This window comes from Ursus americanus, chromosome 22, assembly GCF_024610735.1.
Source record: "Ursus americanus isolate L20-20 chromosome 22, mUrsAme1.1.p, whole genome shotgun sequence".
Taxonomy (NCBI): domain Eukaryota; kingdom Metazoa; phylum Chordata; class Mammalia; order Carnivora; family Ursidae; genus Ursus; species Ursus americanus.
The window spans coordinates 20864854-20881585 of NC_142148.1; the positions used below are offsets into that span (position 1 = coordinate 20864854).

The window sequence follows — 16732 nt, forward strand, 5'->3', positions numbered from 1 at the left end:
AGACCCATGTTTTCCTTTATCTTGCCCCGTTGTGCTATAGGACATATGGTATATAAAAATCACCCACTGCTCGGCTACTCCCAATTAAGAGTCATAAAGGGTTATTATGCACGAAGCAGTTTATGAAGGACCCTGTTTTAAAGGTGACCTGCCATACTGAATTTAAGTCAAAGAACTGCTTAATCGCATGAAGACTGAGAGCCAAGCAGAAAGGAGAAGCTGACCCTCACCCTAAAATTATTTAACACGCCCAGTCAGTCCCCTTCATCCTGCCAGGAGGCTTATTACTTCCTGCCACTAAAGATCAGAGGATTTACACTTAGAAATCACAGCCTCTACTTAAACCACAATTAATTCACTTCTCTTTCTTTTGTTTTTTAGGGAAAATATATAAATCTTCTGACTGAAAATAAGAATGCCACTTTTAACTTCTCTTCAAGAATCTATGCAGGGGGGCGCCTGGGTAGCGCAGTCGTTAAAGCGTCTGCCTTCAGCTCAGGGCGTGATCCCGGCGTTCTGGGATCGAGCCTCACATCAGGCTCCTCCGCTGGGAGCCTGCTTCTTCCTCTCCCACTCCCCTGCTGTGTTCCCTCTCTCGCTGGCTGTCTCTCTGTCACATAAATAAATAAAGTCTATAAAAAAAAAAAAAAAAAAGAAAAAAAAAGAATCTATGCAGGAACAAAAAACCATAACTGATCTGTACCTCTCCCCCAGCAGCTCTGTGCTCCCATGTGACTCAGTGGCAGCTGCAACATTTCAAAATGATATACTCTACGGTGTCACAGCAGGGCTGGAGCTGCTGAGTAAGATGCTGGGAAGACACAAGAAAAGGAGGAAGCTGTGGCCCCAGCGCCAGTGCTCCGGACCTCTCGGCTCCATTACTAAACCGTAAGTAAGGTAAACAAAAAGTATTTCCCAGAAGGGAAAATGACAAAATGGCTACAATTAGAGGAATGTTCTCAGAGCGATCCAACCCATCCACTGGAGGAGTCCAATGGGAAGGGGCTTTGTAAGCTCGGAATTGTACCACAAAGTGTCTTTAGGATACTTCTTTCTCCCCAGCAGACCCTCTACACAAAAGGTTTAAGGGAGCTTCTACTGCAGCAGCAAAAACTCTGACAGGGATTTGTAGAAGCAAGAGAAGAGGGAAAAAAAAAATAGTGTCTATATATAATTAAATTAATAAAAATGAAACTAACAAAAAAAGTCAATTTTAGGACCGGACAAATTTTCCAACTTTAATGTAATCATAAAGCTAAATATTTACAATTTAACAGATGTCCATAAAATGCTTTTGTTTTGGGGCACCTGGGTGGCTCAGTCGGTTTAGTGTCTGACTCTTGATCTCGGCTCAGGTCATGAGTTCAAGACCCACATTGAGGGGCGCCTGGGTGGCACAGCGGTTAAGCGTCTGCCTTCGGCTCAGGGCGTGATCCTGGCGTTATGGGATCGAGCTCCACATCAGGCTCTTCCGCTATAAGTCTGCTTCTTCCTCTCCCACTCCCCCTGCTTGTGTTCCCTCTCTCGCTGGCTGTCTCTATCTCTGTTGAATAAATAAATAAAATCTTTAAAAAAAAAAAAAAAAGACCCGCATTGGGCAGAAAGAAAGAGAGAGAGATTTATTTTAAGAATGCACCTGGGTCTTCCAAAAAAAAAAGGGGGGGGGAGGGAGAGAGGCAGGGGGAGGGGGAGAGAGAGAGAGGGAGAGAGAGAGAGAGAGAGAGAGAGAGAGAGAGAGAGAGAGAGATAGATTTATTTTGAAAATGCGCCTGGGTCCTCCAAAAATCCTTACATTTATGTCACGGATCCCTAATTATATAAAACCAGGTAAAACCATGATACTAGTACAATAAGAGCTATTTACTATTTATAGTTAAGTTTTTTTCTTAGGGGCACCTGGGTGGCTCAGTCAGTTAAGTGTCCGACTTTTGATTTCAGCTCAGGTCATGATCTCGGGGTTGTGAGATTGAACCCCACATCTGCCTCCAAGCAGAGAGTGGAGCCTGCTTAGGATTCTTTCTCTCCCTCTCCTTCTGCCCCTCCCCTCCAGTCACACACTCTCTCTAAAAAATAAATGTTTGGGGGGCACCTGGGTGGCTCAGTCGCACACTCTCTCTAAAAAATAAATAAGTGTTTGGGGGGGCGCCTGGGTGGCTCAGTCGCTAAGCATCTGCCTTCGGCTCAGGTCATGATCCCAGGGTCCTGGGATCGAGCCCTGTATCGGGCTCCCTGCTCAGCGGGAAGCCTGCTTCTCCCTCTCCCACTCCCCCTGCTGGTGTTTCCTCTCTTGCTGTGTCTCTCTCTGTCCAATAAATAAATAAAATCTTAAAAATAAATAAATAAACAAATAAATAAATAAATGTATGTTTGGGTTTTTTAAAAGTCAGATGTCTAAGTTATATGCAAATAACAAAGCCCCCACAAACTGGCTTCCTTAACAACCATTTTCATGGAAAACCAGGTTATAAATATGCAGACAAACATCAGAGATGCAGGCCTTCCAATGGTTTCTCCTTCTGTGCCAAATGCTGACAGAGTCAAGCCTTCCTGGAGGGCAGTTAAGAAGCAAAGTGTAGAAAGGTAAAGGGCAGTTTCCACACGGAATAGTTTTAGGCGATATTTATTATCATTTTAAGTGCCAGTGGGTCTGCCTGGGGCAAGGCAGCCTGTAGGTTACTGCACTGCATCTGGATACAGCTTTCTCCACAACCAATAAAAAGACCAATTTCTTTCCATAAGCCAAAAAAAAAAGGAGGGAAATAACATTTCCTGGCTCCTCCCAAAAACCGAGGGTATATTGCATCTCTCCCACCAGGAGGAGGTTGCTGTGATAGAAAATAAGGAGTCAGAAAATTCAAGTTCAAATCCTACTCTACCACTTGCCTGTGGTGCACCATATGACTTCACCTTGCTGAGCTAAGCCTCCTTACATTTAGGATGGGAATGGGAACCATGCCCGCACCGTGGGGTGATGCCAGATCTGAATGAGACCAGGCACGTGCTGAACTGTTCAATGTGAAGCAGCAGATCTGAGCGGGAAAAGCATCATCACCACTCCCATGTTTATTGTGTTATAAGCAATCCTTAGTCTTCCTGATCTACGTGTTAGAAAAGGCATGCAGAATTGAAGAAAAAGACAAGGGTTAACGGGATAAAAGATCCATATTCCTTATAAGCCATCTGAGTATGTCCTGAAAATTTAGCACCTTTACTAGAAGTTGGTTTGAGCAAATGAAAGAGCCTCCGGGGGCACCTGGGTGGCTCAGTAAGTTAGGCATCTGACTGCGGCTCAGGTCATGATCTTGGGGTCCTGGGATTGAGCCCCACATTGAGCTGCTCCATGCTCAGCAGGGAGTCTGCTTTTCCTTCTCTTCCCCGTGCTCTAATAAATAAATATAATCTTTAAAAAAAGAAAAAAAAAAAGCCTCCAACCTCCAAGACTGTGGGGAAAAAAGTCACAGATTTTTATAACTAGGTAATACCACAGTCCAGTCCCATCAACCTAAAGGCCAAGACAGAGGAAAAAATGTGTCTAAGCAGTAAAGCCTAGATCTCATGGGAGCATCACTATGAAAGGAATCCCCCCCAGCAAGATATAGCCTGACTTAGCCTAGATATGAACTGAGCTGCAACCGTACCTGCAACCTGAGATTAGGACACAGTACCAACCAAGCACTAGGATAGGGTTGGGGATGACACAGTGACAATCCAGACAGGATTTTATGGTCTGGTCAGGGAAATAACGAAATCATCCATCAACAGAATAACAAACCATGTGGTGCTCTGAAGGAAAAAATAGGGAGATAGGACAGTATTTATGGGGGGAAGAGGGCAGAAACCTGGTTTTATGGGGTGGAGATGGGGGTGGGGTCTCGGGGAAATACTGTTTGACATGGAATAGAAATGACGAAATAGGAATCAACAGGGTAAGAGTAACCAGTGGGAAGGAAAGGGGGCAGAGTGTTCTAAGCAGGGGGCGCAGCACATGTAAAGCCGGTGGGAGAAAAGGCCAGCACAGACAAGATGCAATGCAACATGTTAAGAGAGATGGCTGCTGAGGTCAGCAGGGGCAAGCCATGGGGTGAGGCATGGAGCATGTGGTGGGAATATGCAAGGATTTGGGCTTATATTTCAGGAGCCAGAGGAAGCCATTTAAATGTTTTCACAGGGGAATGACCTGCTCAGAGCTACATTTTGAAAAAAATCACAGGGCTGCCATGTGAAAAATAAGTTACAGAACACAGGAACAAATCCAGGTGGGTCTGCAAAGAGTGAGCAGGGGAGAAGTAGTAGCAGGGGGACTAAGGTGGTAGGCGTGGAGACAGGGAGGAAGAGAAGGGGACAGATTCAAGAAAAACTGAGATGAAAACCACCAGGGCTTGCTGACCACGCCGACGGGGCAGTGGGGCTATGGGAAGCTGTCTGGCAGAGGTACGGCCCGGGGGCTGAGGGAAAGATGGCGACAAGAGGAGGCTGAGAGGTGGGATGAACAGGGAGTGACACTGGATGAGCTCTGGCGTCCGCTTTTGACAAGAGCAACGCCATTCTCCAAGACAGGGAAAGAGAAGGAAAGGAAAGGTTAGAAGAAGAGGACTGTTTTGGCCATATGACATTCGAGGTGTCTGTGGAATTAAGATATATGGGTCTGAAGCACAAGAAAGGGTCTGGGCTAAAGATCTAGATTTAAGCCACGAGCACGCAGGTGGTAGCTGAAGCCACTCTGAGTGTGTCACAAGAGGACAGAATCAGAAAGAGGCTAAAGGTATACCAACACTAACAGGGTGGGGATGGAGAAAAGCTTACTAAGAACACACAAAAAAATAAGACTGGAACAGAAACCAGAGAAGGAAAACACATAAAGGGTAGCGAATAGTATAAAGCGGTATAGAGAGGGCCAAAAAGAGCAAAGGAAACAAAAGACGGGCGGGGGTGGGGAGAGGGATATGTATCTTGGGTTTGAGTTTGGACCAGTGGCAGGGGACTGGGAAGACAGCCACTTCAGTAGAATGTAGATATGCATGCCAAGCTGCAGTGGGTTCAGAAGTAAAGGCAGAGAGGGAAAATGGGGTTGTTACAAAGGGACAGTGGGAGTGTGCTCATATTAAGAGAGGCACATTAGAGGGGCAAAGTATGCCACCTGCAGAGAATGGCACCTACGGCCAGTCTACTGGAGGATTCTTCCACAGAAAGGAGAATAAAGTGCCCCTGAAGGGCCCGTGCGATAAGGAAAGGCAGACTCTAACAGCTTCAGGTCAGACAAGTGTTAGAGCCTGTTTGCCCCAGCTGAGGGTAATGTTGCTGTTTTATAAATGACAAACCACAGCAAAGATAAAAGTCTGCAAGGACCACTGGCCTCAACAGAGAAAGCCTGGAATGGGGACTAGAGATCCTCATCACTGAATCGTAACTGGGGTAAATGATATCCGTGGGAATAACTCCCAGCAAGTCTATGCCTCACGGAACAGAAACACGATGGGCAAAATAAAAGGACCCAGAAAAAGACCCAAATACATCATACCAGACACTTTGAAGAAAAAGTGGACTGAGTCCATTAACCACTATCCAAACCCCAAGAATGCTCAGAAGGCTGCTGGTAAATTTTTGTTGAGTTTAAAACTGCAAAGTTACTCTGCTTAAAGTTCTCCAAGTACCTAATGACTGGATTAAGCAAGAGAGTTGTCCACACTTTTTCCTAAAGATGTTTAAGGATTCTGAAAAAGGGAGAAACAAATAAGGAGGCCTGCAAAGTCATAATGACAGCTGGTCCCTTCACCTCTCCACAGGAGGCACGCCACACCCTTGGGAGCTCATGGGCTTTGTTTGCAATGGTTTCTTTCTGATTCCTGATTACAACCACGAACACTTTTGCTATCATCACAGGAAAAGACTTTCTAATCTTAATTCAAGCCCTAAATCTCATAGAGATAAAAACAAAAGTCAGAAATGGAATTTCCAAGATTGCAAAGTATGACACAATCCAATTTTACTTTCTACGAAAATTGCAACTTGACGTGAAGAAGGCCTACCTTAACAGCAGTAGGAATATTCCTAAAGACTAAAATAGATGTCTGCTCAAAATGACATGTATCCACTGGGTCAGATATTTAGACGCTAGAGCTCAAATTTCTGTAATCTGAACCTGCTCTCCAAATGATGCTCACTCAAGTCAGTGTTATAATAAGAAGGAACCGCTATTTCCCACGGCTGTCTCAAATGTAAACAGAACTTCAAACCCAGAAGAGAGCCCCATTTGTCTAATTACACTATTCAATGCTCATTTCTTCACAAAACAATGATTAATCCTTAACTTGGGGATGGATATCTGAATGTTCTACCTGTCTATCTCCAAAACTCTATGAAGTGCCAGACTGCTGAAGATGCTTTGGAAGAGCAAGAACTCCTATAGCAGGAAGGCACATAAACTTAGCACACTTAAAGACACGCAGGCATCTACACGTACACACGGAATCCATTTTTCGAAACTTACAGGAAGGAAATAACCCAATAATGGAAGTTAGCCCAAAGTAAAAAAAAAAAAAAAAAAACCCAAAAAACAAAACATAAATGCTCAATAATAATTATTGATTATCCAACTACAGGTATTCAAGCAACCATTTAAAATGTTTACATAGCTTTCTGTTAATAATGGAAAACGATCACATAAAGTTAAAAAAAAAAAGCATGACAGAAAATTGTCTACACATTACGATCACTTTAATTTTAAAATTGTAGAAAAAAGGGGGCCGGGATGGCTCAGTTGGTTAGGCGTCTAACTCCTGGTCTTGGCCTGGGTCATGGTCTCAGGGTTGTGGGATCAGGCCCCGTGTGAGGCTCTGCACTTGGCTCAGAGTCTGCTCGGCCCTCTCCCTCTGCTCCTTCCCTGGCTCACTCTCTTTTTCTCTCTCAAATCTCAAATAAATAAATACAATCTTTTAAAATAAAAAATAAATAATAAATAAATAAATAAAATTGAGGAAAAAATAAAGGAAACGTACCAAAATCAAAAGTTCTCTCAGTGGTGAGATAATAATTTTTTAATACTTATTTTCTAAGTTTCCCTATGATGTGTTTGTAATCAGAAAACCAGAAATAAAGAACTATTAGTTGAATAAGAATGAATGTTCTGGCAGGCAAGCAGTGACAAGGAGCCCAGATGCTGTTTTGACTTAACATGTATAGGTACTTTGTAAATATGAAAAATTAGTGCTACAAACACCAGCTAAAACTCAGTGGAGCTATTTTGGAAGACAGGAGGAATCGCCAAAAGTTGGGCTATAAATACAGAAACGATGCTAAGACTAAATGTATGGAATTCTAACTGGGAGAGCTTTGAAATCATGTTACTTCTTTAATGTGAAGTCTCAAATGTTGGTGAACCATGCCCTTAGGTTACCAAGTACGTGAAGTACATTATAATGATTATAATGTGGCATTTCTCCCCCTGGGATGAAAAGAGATGAACAAATACCAAGGTTTTCACATTGTAACAACAACAACAACAACAAAATGCACACATGAGCACCCCCACACACACACATGTGCACACACGCATCCTCACAGATAAGAGCTCCAGCTGCAAATCTAACCTGAGAGTAAGGGTTGGCAGCAACTGAAAAGAATGGAAGGACTTCAAGGACACAGCCTCTAACCTGCAAATTACTTGCAGAACCACACAACTCAAGAGAAGTCCCCACTTACTGTAAGGATACTTTGTAGGGGGAGGCTCCCATATCAAAGCAGGGATGAAAGAGCAGGGGGCAAGCCATGAGCTGCTGTGTAGGGAAGGATGTGAGTGCAAACCCTCCATGGGGTCACGTGAGCAGTGTAAGCAGACTGACCTTTTCAACAATGGCTGGAACAGCCCATGGTGCTGATAGCACTGCTACTCTAGGGAGGAAAAGAGTTATCTGCTAAAAGGAAGGGCAGTGAGTGTAGAGGACTGTGAGCAGGTGTGGCCAGGCCAGGCAGGGCTGTGAGAGGCAGTCTAGGCAGAGCCTCTAAGCTCCCAGGGGAACACTAGATGATGACTAGAGTCAGGCGTCAGGAGATTAGGGTTCTGGTTCTCACCGACTTCCTCTGTGACCTTGAACTGCTCATAGACACTCTGAGCTTTGTTTTCTCATCTAAAATGAGGATTAGATCACCTGCTCCCATCTGCCCTTATTGGAATGGACAATGAGATACTGGCTTTGAACATCATGGGAAAAAGAAGAATTTACTCCAAAGTTGACAAAAAATGGAGCTATCTCCACCTATTGCCTATCCCATTATTGAAATAAATGCATTTAGCCATCTGCACCCCGCAGGGAGGGGGCCGATGCTGCCAAAAACAACAGACGGCCATCAGTTTGGTTTAGTACCTCCTTAGCTACAGCCAAAGAATTTCTCAAGTTGTTATAACCCAACTGCAAACAGAAATATGAAGAGTCACAAGGCAATGTTAGATCCTGTACCATTTCCCCCTTCCAGCTGTACTGTCTGAAGTAGAAGGCTCTACTTCTGAGTATTCATTACGGCCAAGGAGGAGGTGCCAAGCTGGGGAGAAACAGCAGCAGCCCCAAGTTCAATGAGCCAATCACCCCCACCCCCTAGAGCATGCATAGTCTGAGCCAGGAGGGTATTTAGAACCTCGGTGGCAGAATCAGCTCTCTCAAACCTTACAAAGGTTTTCTCAGAGGCCACTCTGAAATGCTTCATGCAACTATTTTAATCCCCCTACATACGATGGCATTTTTCTAAAACAAGGTTCTTGAGGATTGCTGAAATGATTCAACTTTGGCTACTCTTCTGTGTAGGATGTCTTCCGGCTGTTGACCTGATGGAATCAAATTTAAAATAAAACAACAAAGGAAAAACGCAAACCTGGTGGAAAGTTACCAGATGTCTGCCCTGGATTCTATTCCTGGTCTGTGGCAAACTCCCTTCTCTGGGTCTGAGTTTCTTCACCAATTTGGAAGTCAGACTCCATGATGTCTAAGATTCCGTCCAGCTCGGTAGTACTGTTAATGACTTACCCACACATCCAGGCCTCAACGTGCCACTTCATTTTGAGTGAAGAGTGAAGCTGGCTGTCACGGCTGTGCCTTGGTGGCTTTGCTGAACACACATGCATCTGTATGCACGCTTTGTAAACCTGGAGGCACACACACCTACTAAAGGGCGGCGCACACTACTGCCCACTCCTGTGGTCACTGATATTCGTGGCACCTAAACAGGGCCTTTGTAATGTCAAATGCACCAGTAAGCAGGCCTCTGACATGCATTTTTAAATTCTGCAGCAGAAATTTTAAAAGATCTAAGGAAACAGAAAGAAATCTTGCGTTCATGGACTGGAAGACTTAAGACTGTTAAAATGGCAATAGTTCCCAAAGCAACCTAGAGATTCAGTGTGATTCCTATGACAGTTCCAATGACCTTTTTTTTTTTTTCTTTCCCTCAGAAATGACAACCAAACACCATGCTGTGAATGAAAATAACTGATATGGTAGTAAAACAGTGAGTACCTGCTCCTTTTTGATTTTTACTCCGGTGTTTGGACAAATAGGTTTGTATTCCCTCTGTCCCGTCCCTTTCCCTCCCCCCCTCATCAGTGATGCCCTGATCACTCAAATGAAGATACCCACATCATGCTTTATCCAACCTGACAAGGCAGGAACTCCATCCAACCCATCTGACATGGCTTGTGAGCTTCTACCAGACAACCGGGGTAGTCACCTCTATCTACCAGAAACAAACCCTCCCTTTGCTCTAAGAACTGAAGTTTGGAGGCTTTTCTGGTACCTTTGGCCTCTACCTTTTCGAATTAACCTTCTTCCGTACCCTCCACACTTCTTAACCACCTCCAGGCTACCATTTGTGCTTCCTCCTACATGCCCTCTTTCCCATTTCTAGGTTTTCTCATGTTTGTGACAAAAGCATTGCAAATAGATTGGAAGCAGCCCCCTTCTAACCCTGCCTGGAGTTTAAGGGAAAGGTGGTAGGCCAATGTCACCATAACATCCAGAAACAGAAGCAAAAAACAAAAGAACAGGTAAAAAAACAAAACAAAACAAAAAAAACCCCCATCATCTCAAAATGAATGATTCTACTTAAAGGGGAAAAAAGCACAAATGAGAAAACCCATAGGAGTTTCTATCAAAAAGTCACCTTTCTCTACCACAAATTAAATCAGATTTGTCAAACCACTTTTCATGCAACTTAAAAAGAAAAAAAAAAAACACCTGTCTTTATAGAAAAAGATTGCATTGACTGATGGAATTTCATGCACAGAACAAATATTTACTGAGAAACAATTATGTTCCTGGCACTGCAAGAGCAAAAGACCACGTAGGCCAGCAGACTTCAGAAGACCTGCCGAAGGGTATTACAGGGTTCAGAAACTGCCCACGTGTTTAATAATTCTCTCACATTGTAAATAAACTTCTGACCAAATTAGTGTAATATTAACATGTTAATTTTCTCCTGGTCTATTTCAACTTCGACACAGTGAGCTAGGATATTCCCTTTACTTCTTTCTCATATTCTAACTCTCCGTTCGCTGCTGTTTCTCCCCAAACAGAGGGTAAGCTCCTTGAGCATGTCTTGCTCATCTTTGGACATCTTCTGACTGGCACGGGCTGTGCTGACTTTATCATGAATAAACAAGCAGCTCCTTAAAGAGCACAGAGCCTGGTTCCCATTGGAGGACTGTGACACTTCCCTCCCACCCCTTCTATTTTTTGTCTTTTTTCACACATTTGTCTGCTCTGGTCTGCTTTCCCATTTATAAACATATTTCTCTTCTTCAACTGCGATTTCCTTTTACAAAAAGCCTTTATTGCCTTCCAGGAAGTTTGGATTTGACCTTAAACCACAATCGGAGTGGCCAACTGCCTCCTTAATCTATATTACGTATAATCCCCTGGTTTGGTTTTATGTTCACTGATGCTGTTTATGCCACAATGACTTCCTTGAAGGCAGAAACACAATCTCTCTGTGAGCCGTAACTGCCCCCTCCTATACGCCAGCATCTCAATCATCCTTGGCTCCGAATCATCACATTCCCTACCCCAAAGCTTAGGAGCCACCCAGAAATCTAACATAAGATTCTTAAGAGAAAGACAAAAAGGTATGCTTGTTACTTGAAGGAAGAGGTGACCTTAAAAAAAGTGGGGGGGGGGACCTCGTTGTTAACAAATTAGAACTTTGGGAAGAAAACAGGCTCTCAAGCAAATCATTACATTTCCAGAGTTCTAAGAATTCCATATTCATACATTAAAGGCAATGAAGGGATTAAAAAATAAAAGCAGATTTCATTTACATTCTGATATGGCATTTTTAAAACAAGGACTAGCAGTGTTAAAAAAGTGAATGTTAAAAAGATAGGTATACTTGATGCACAGCCCTCGTCAAGAAGAGACTGTGAGCATTTAGAAGAATTCATACTGGCTCATGTAATTCATCATCTTTCAAGAGGCATATACTTTGCAAGTTTTGCCATCACCTTAAGGGTATGGTGGAGTAACACCGGTCTGTTATGGAATGTGAGAGAAAAATCATAGATTCGAGAGAGCAGACTATTCACATTTTTAGCAAACATGGATAAAGAAAAAAACTAAAGCCAGCTCTCAACATCTTACGTCGTATCTAGTCTTTTGATTTTTTAAATATGCAAATTTAGCTTCATTTTTACAGTGAATGGATTTGTTCAAGTGGTCAAGTGACATTGTATGAGAAAAGAAAGGACCTTTTAGCTCAGAACCTGTACTTTCTAGTGATGGGAGTCTCCTGCTCTGATTCTGAAGCAATGGAACCCCAATGCCCAGATGAGCAGAGGAATTTGGGCTGGAAAGCTACAGCACAGATCCAAATCTCTGATCCATCTCTGCTTAATGACCTTTCCTGGCATCTCACAAACCACTGGTTCTACAGAAACCAGAATGATCCCCCAAGAAACATAAGGAGTCAAGTGCAACTGTGAGGAAGGGAAATAAACAAAGAGTTAATCCACTCTACCAACCCAATCTCCTTCTCAAAGACTCTGTCCTCTATGGTAGCTTGCCACGTTCCACCCAACAACAGCTGCTCATGATAATCAATGTCTGACAGATCAGAGAAAGCCCTTAATGTGTCGCCAAGGGGCAGTTCAACAGATGGCATGGTGACTTACAACCAGAATCATTAATTACACTCTCTTATTAGTCCCGGGGCACAGTGCTGAAAATGCTTCCTCAGTGAAAGATGAGCATTTCAGATAAATGACCGTCTGGTACTGCCTGTGAAACTCCCTTTAGGATTTCTGGTCAGTGTCGATTTCTAAATCTAAGCCATACTACTTTCACAACCGGATCCCATCTTCCACTTCCAGGACGGCTTATGAAGTTCCCCCAACCACTACCCAGCCCTGCTCCCGTAATCACCGCAGGTAAGGATAGAGTCAAAAGTGCCCATCATTCACTGCCCTCTTCAAGTCAGCGACTGTGTGGAAAGGCAAACATGATAATCTTAGCCACAGGATTAGCTCCGTTTCCCCTCCCTCTGTGTCAGAGAACATGTTTCTTTTTTTTTTTTTTTAAGATTTTATTTATTTATGCGACAGAGATAGAGACAGCCAGCGAGAGAGGGAACACAAGCAGGGGGAGTGGGAGAGGAAGAAGCAGGCTCACAGCAGAGGAGCCTGATGTGGGGCTCGATCCCATAACGCCGGGATCACGCCCTGAGCCGAAGGCAGACGCTTAACCGCTGTGCCACCCAGGCGCCCCAGAGAACATGTTTCTTGAGTGCTGGGGTGGGGAGGGAAACTATCCCCTCCCTCCCTTACCTACTCTGGTGCTTCCTGTGATATATAACTGACTGTCTGACTCAAAACTGCCCTCACCTCTGAAACCGCTAACAGCTTAGGGCAAGCAAAGATTCCCAAATGTCCACACTGCTGGCTGTGTTAAGCAAGCACTGATGTTAAACCACTGTGTACTTAATTAAGAAGCCAAATAAATGCATGGCTAGGAACTAGTTCTAAAGCCCCTCCCAAAGGCATTCATTCAGACTAATGTCAACTCAGGGTAGAAAGTAGTTCCTTCTCAACAGTTTGAGAACTGGACTCCATAAACATTAGTGTGAAATTTTAGAACTGATTGCAGACAGAGCTTAGACGCAGACTACTTACTGGCCTTAACCATGGATACAAGTCAGAAATAAATCTCAAAATAATCTAAAAGAAAGACAATGTTAAGTATTTTCCAAATACCACCAAATACACATGCTTCAGTTCTGTCACCCACCTGTTCTTTTTGTACCTCAACTTACAATTAAGATCCTAAATGCTTTAAGGTTTCATTGTTTCTTACATTCCGGTTTGTTCTTTCTTAGACACACAAAAACAGGACTTCCATTTTTACCTTGGTTCAAATGATCACAGTATCTGATGGATGTTCTCAATCTCATCAGACAAAAAAATGTGTTAATGAAAGCATAAAGAAACCTCCTACTGTGGACTATAGGAAGGGAAATGTGGGCAGTCTGGGTCTGCCTCACCATGTACTCACTTCTAGTTTTTTCTCCTTTTCTGACAAAACATCTTTCTGGTTCTGGGTGTACTCCACCAGCATCCGAGCCAGCTGGCGCCGGTCTTCCAGTTCTGCCGCCAGACGCCCGTTATATTCTGCTAGTAACAGACATGCTTCATCTACTGTTTTTGAAAGACGTTCAGCTGCCTCTTTGTCTATGTACAAATGAGAACAAAAAACAGAGACAATATAGAAATCACACAGGCATGATTGCAAACATTTCTGGGGGAGGTTCGCAGTTTCTCTCTCAATGCAGAGTCCAAGTATAAGCCAGAACCTGTAGACGAACAATGGACTGGCTGACAGAGAAATCCAAAGGCGCTCACTCCTGTTAATAAGAAAGGACACCTCTGAATTGCCTGAAGTGAGGCAATTGTACAAGGAGGGGAATCTTGCAAAGGATTTCTAAATGCCTATTCCTGCAAAAGCTCTACAAATAAAGCAAACAGAGATACTTAAGGTCGGATGTGAAATAATTTTTCTGTGCCTTTGAGAATTTTGAAAGCGCTTTCGTATTATTTTAAGTATTCTTTGCACGGTCTTCTGAAATACAAAAGCAAGCACTCATTTCTTGGGTGTAGAAACTAAGACCAAATAAAAGCTATAGGACAGGTTCAATACCATGTGGTTAGCAGAGGAGTTGGGACTCAAAACCATGTCTCTAAAACGGACCTTATAACAGGACTGATACCATGTCAGCCTTGAACCTGGGTAGGAGCTCTCTTCTTCCATTCAACAAAATATAGGGTCTGATGAGAACAGACTTCTTCCAAATTCTTTAAGCATGACCCATGGTAAGAAATACACTTTATGCAAACACATAAAAAGAAATAGAAGTTTCATAAAACAATACTAATCCTTTCTATGTGCAAAGCGTTCCATCTTCTATTCTGGGTTTGTTTGTTTGTTTGTTTATTAATTAAATAAATAAATTTTGGTCATTACCTACCAGACTGATTTCCCATCCAATTAGTGGGTTGTAACTCACTGTTTGGGAAAAAAACTGTGAAGTATCAAAGTATAAGAAAGGATATCCTTGGGGGGGCGCCTGGGTGGCACAGTGGTTAAGCGTCTGCCTTCGGCTCAGGGCGTGATACCGGCGTTATGGGATCGAGCCCCACATCAGGCTCCTCTGCTATGAGCCTGCTTCTTCCTCTCCCACTCCCCCTGCTTGTGTTCCCTCTCTCACTGGCTGTCTCTATCTCTGTCAAATAAATAAATAAAATCTTTAAAAAAAAAAAGAAAGGATATCCTTGGAAAAGAGGAGATGAACAAGGCTCAACGTGAGGAAATGAGGGGAAGCGACAAAAGGACGAACTGTGTTAGAAAAGAACTGATAAAATTAATTTCATGTGGGTCTGGTGAAATTAGAGCTCTAATATGTATATAGCATTTTCAAAAAGGCCTTTAAGGGTCAAGAGATCACTGCTTTGAAGCCAAGAGCAAGGGCATCCCATTCCCTCTTGTTCACTCCAAGATTCTGCGGCTGTGACTGTCCCTTGTGCTTCCCCACACCTCTCAACTTCTTTCTCTTCCTCCGCCAACACTGTCATCAGCATACAAACATGCTGCTCTACCTTCTGCCCCCATGTCACTCTCTAGCTATTGCCCCATTTCCTTGCCTCCTTTACAGAACTCCTCAGAAGAGCTGACCATTCTCCCGGTACCCACCTCTTTTCCTACCACTGTCATTTAACCCACTCCAATCAGACTGCTATGCACCAAACCTTCCAGTTAGCTGAATAAATATGTGGACTCCTATTATTCCCAACACCATTCTAGACTCTCAGAGCAGCAGGGAACACAAAGGACAAAAACTCTCTGCCCCCAGGAGTTTACATTCTCAGGTAAGAAGAGAAACAATATGCTACATTTTACTTGTTTATCAGATGAAGATCAGAATTCTAGAGAAAAAAAGGCAGAGGAGAAAGCATGGGACATTCAGAGGGAGAATGTGGTGGTCAGGGTAGGCTTCACTGAGGTGGTATATAAACCGAGGTGTGGAAAAAGTGTGAGAACAAGCCACATAAATGTCACTATCTGGGGAAGATCGTTCCAAGCAAAGGGAACGGCAAGTGCAAAGCCGTAGAAGGGGCAAGTGCCTGGTAAGGAGCCCATAGAACTGGAGTGCTCTGAGCAGAGGGCACATGGTCCAACTTCCATTTGAACAGATCACTCGGGTTACTCTAGTTATGTGGAGGACAGAGTGATGGCTGGGAGTGGGAGATAAGGAGGAAGCAAGGAGACCAAAGGGAAATGACTGCAATAATCCCAGTGAAGATGTTGGTGACTTGCACCAGGTAGTAGCAGTGGAAGTGGTGAGAATATCAGATACTGGGGTCAGATACTGGTTTCGGTCCTGATCAACAGGAATGATGAGGGGTCATCTACTGGTAAGGGGAAGACCGTGAGAGCAATGAATTTTGGAGAGAAGATGACAAGTTTGGTTTGAGACAGGTCAAGTCTGAAATGGTTTTGAGACAGCCAACAAGTAACACTAAGCAGAAGGCTGGATGTATGGGTCTCAAGTTCAAGTGACAAGTCAATACTAGAAACATAAATTAGGGAATCATTAGCCTAAAAATTGTTATTCAAAGTCATCAAACTGGATAAGAGGAACTGTCAGTGAAACTACTAGAGAAGAGCGCTAAATACTCAACATTAAGAGGTAAAAGGAGTGAAAAAACCCGCAAGGAGACTAAAGCGCCACAGCTAGAGGGAGGAGAGGAAAGCTAGGATAGAGTCCTACTTTCCTGCTGCTGCTGCTGCTGCTACAAATTTACCACCAATTCAGTGGCTGAAATTAACACAAATGTATTATCTTAGTATTTATTATCATGGCCTCCTCCACTATCTTCAAAATGTACCTCTCCAAAGACTGTTTCCAGGGTCCTATCTCCTCCTCTGACTACTGCCCTCCGGCCTCCTCTCAGAAGGACCCTGTGACTAGATGGGACCCACCTGAATCATGCAGGATACTCCTCCCCCACCTCAAGATCCATAACTTCATTGCATCTGTAAGGTCCCTTCTGCTGTGTAAGATCACATATTTACAGGTTCTGGGGATTAGGACACGATGTCTGGGTGGGTAAGGGGTATTACTATTCTGTCTACTGCACCAAATCAGAAGAAATGACCAACTGGGCCAAATGTTACTAAGATCAAGTTACGATGACCACAAGTGAAGA

At 43.5% G+C, this 16732-nt stretch overlaps 1 protein-coding gene and 1 long non-coding RNA gene across 3 annotated transcripts in view; one reads left to right on the forward strand and one right to left on the reverse strand.

Annotated features, from left to right (window-relative positions):
• The window catches only part of RPRD1B (regulation of nuclear pre-mRNA domain containing 1B), a 51294-nt gene that overhangs the window by 9128 nt on the left and 25434 nt on the right, over positions 1–16732 (reverse strand). The window contains exon 6 of the mRNA XM_045804598.2: positions 13524–13699. Within this exon, the coding sequence (XP_045660554.1) occupies positions 13524–13699 (176 nt within the window). The remainder of the gene's footprint in view (positions 1–13523; positions 13700–16732) is intronic.
• On the forward strand, positions 679–12395 carry LOC148108036 (uncharacterized). 2 transcript variants are annotated; one of them, XR_015720913.1, is made up of 3 exons: positions 679–888; positions 9440–9495; positions 12347–12395. It is a non-coding gene; the product is annotated as an uncharacterized LOC148108036 (long non-coding RNA). The 2 variants fall into 2 exon arrangements; XR_015720914.1 differs by lacking the exon at positions 12347–12395 and having other exon boundaries at positions 9440–10063.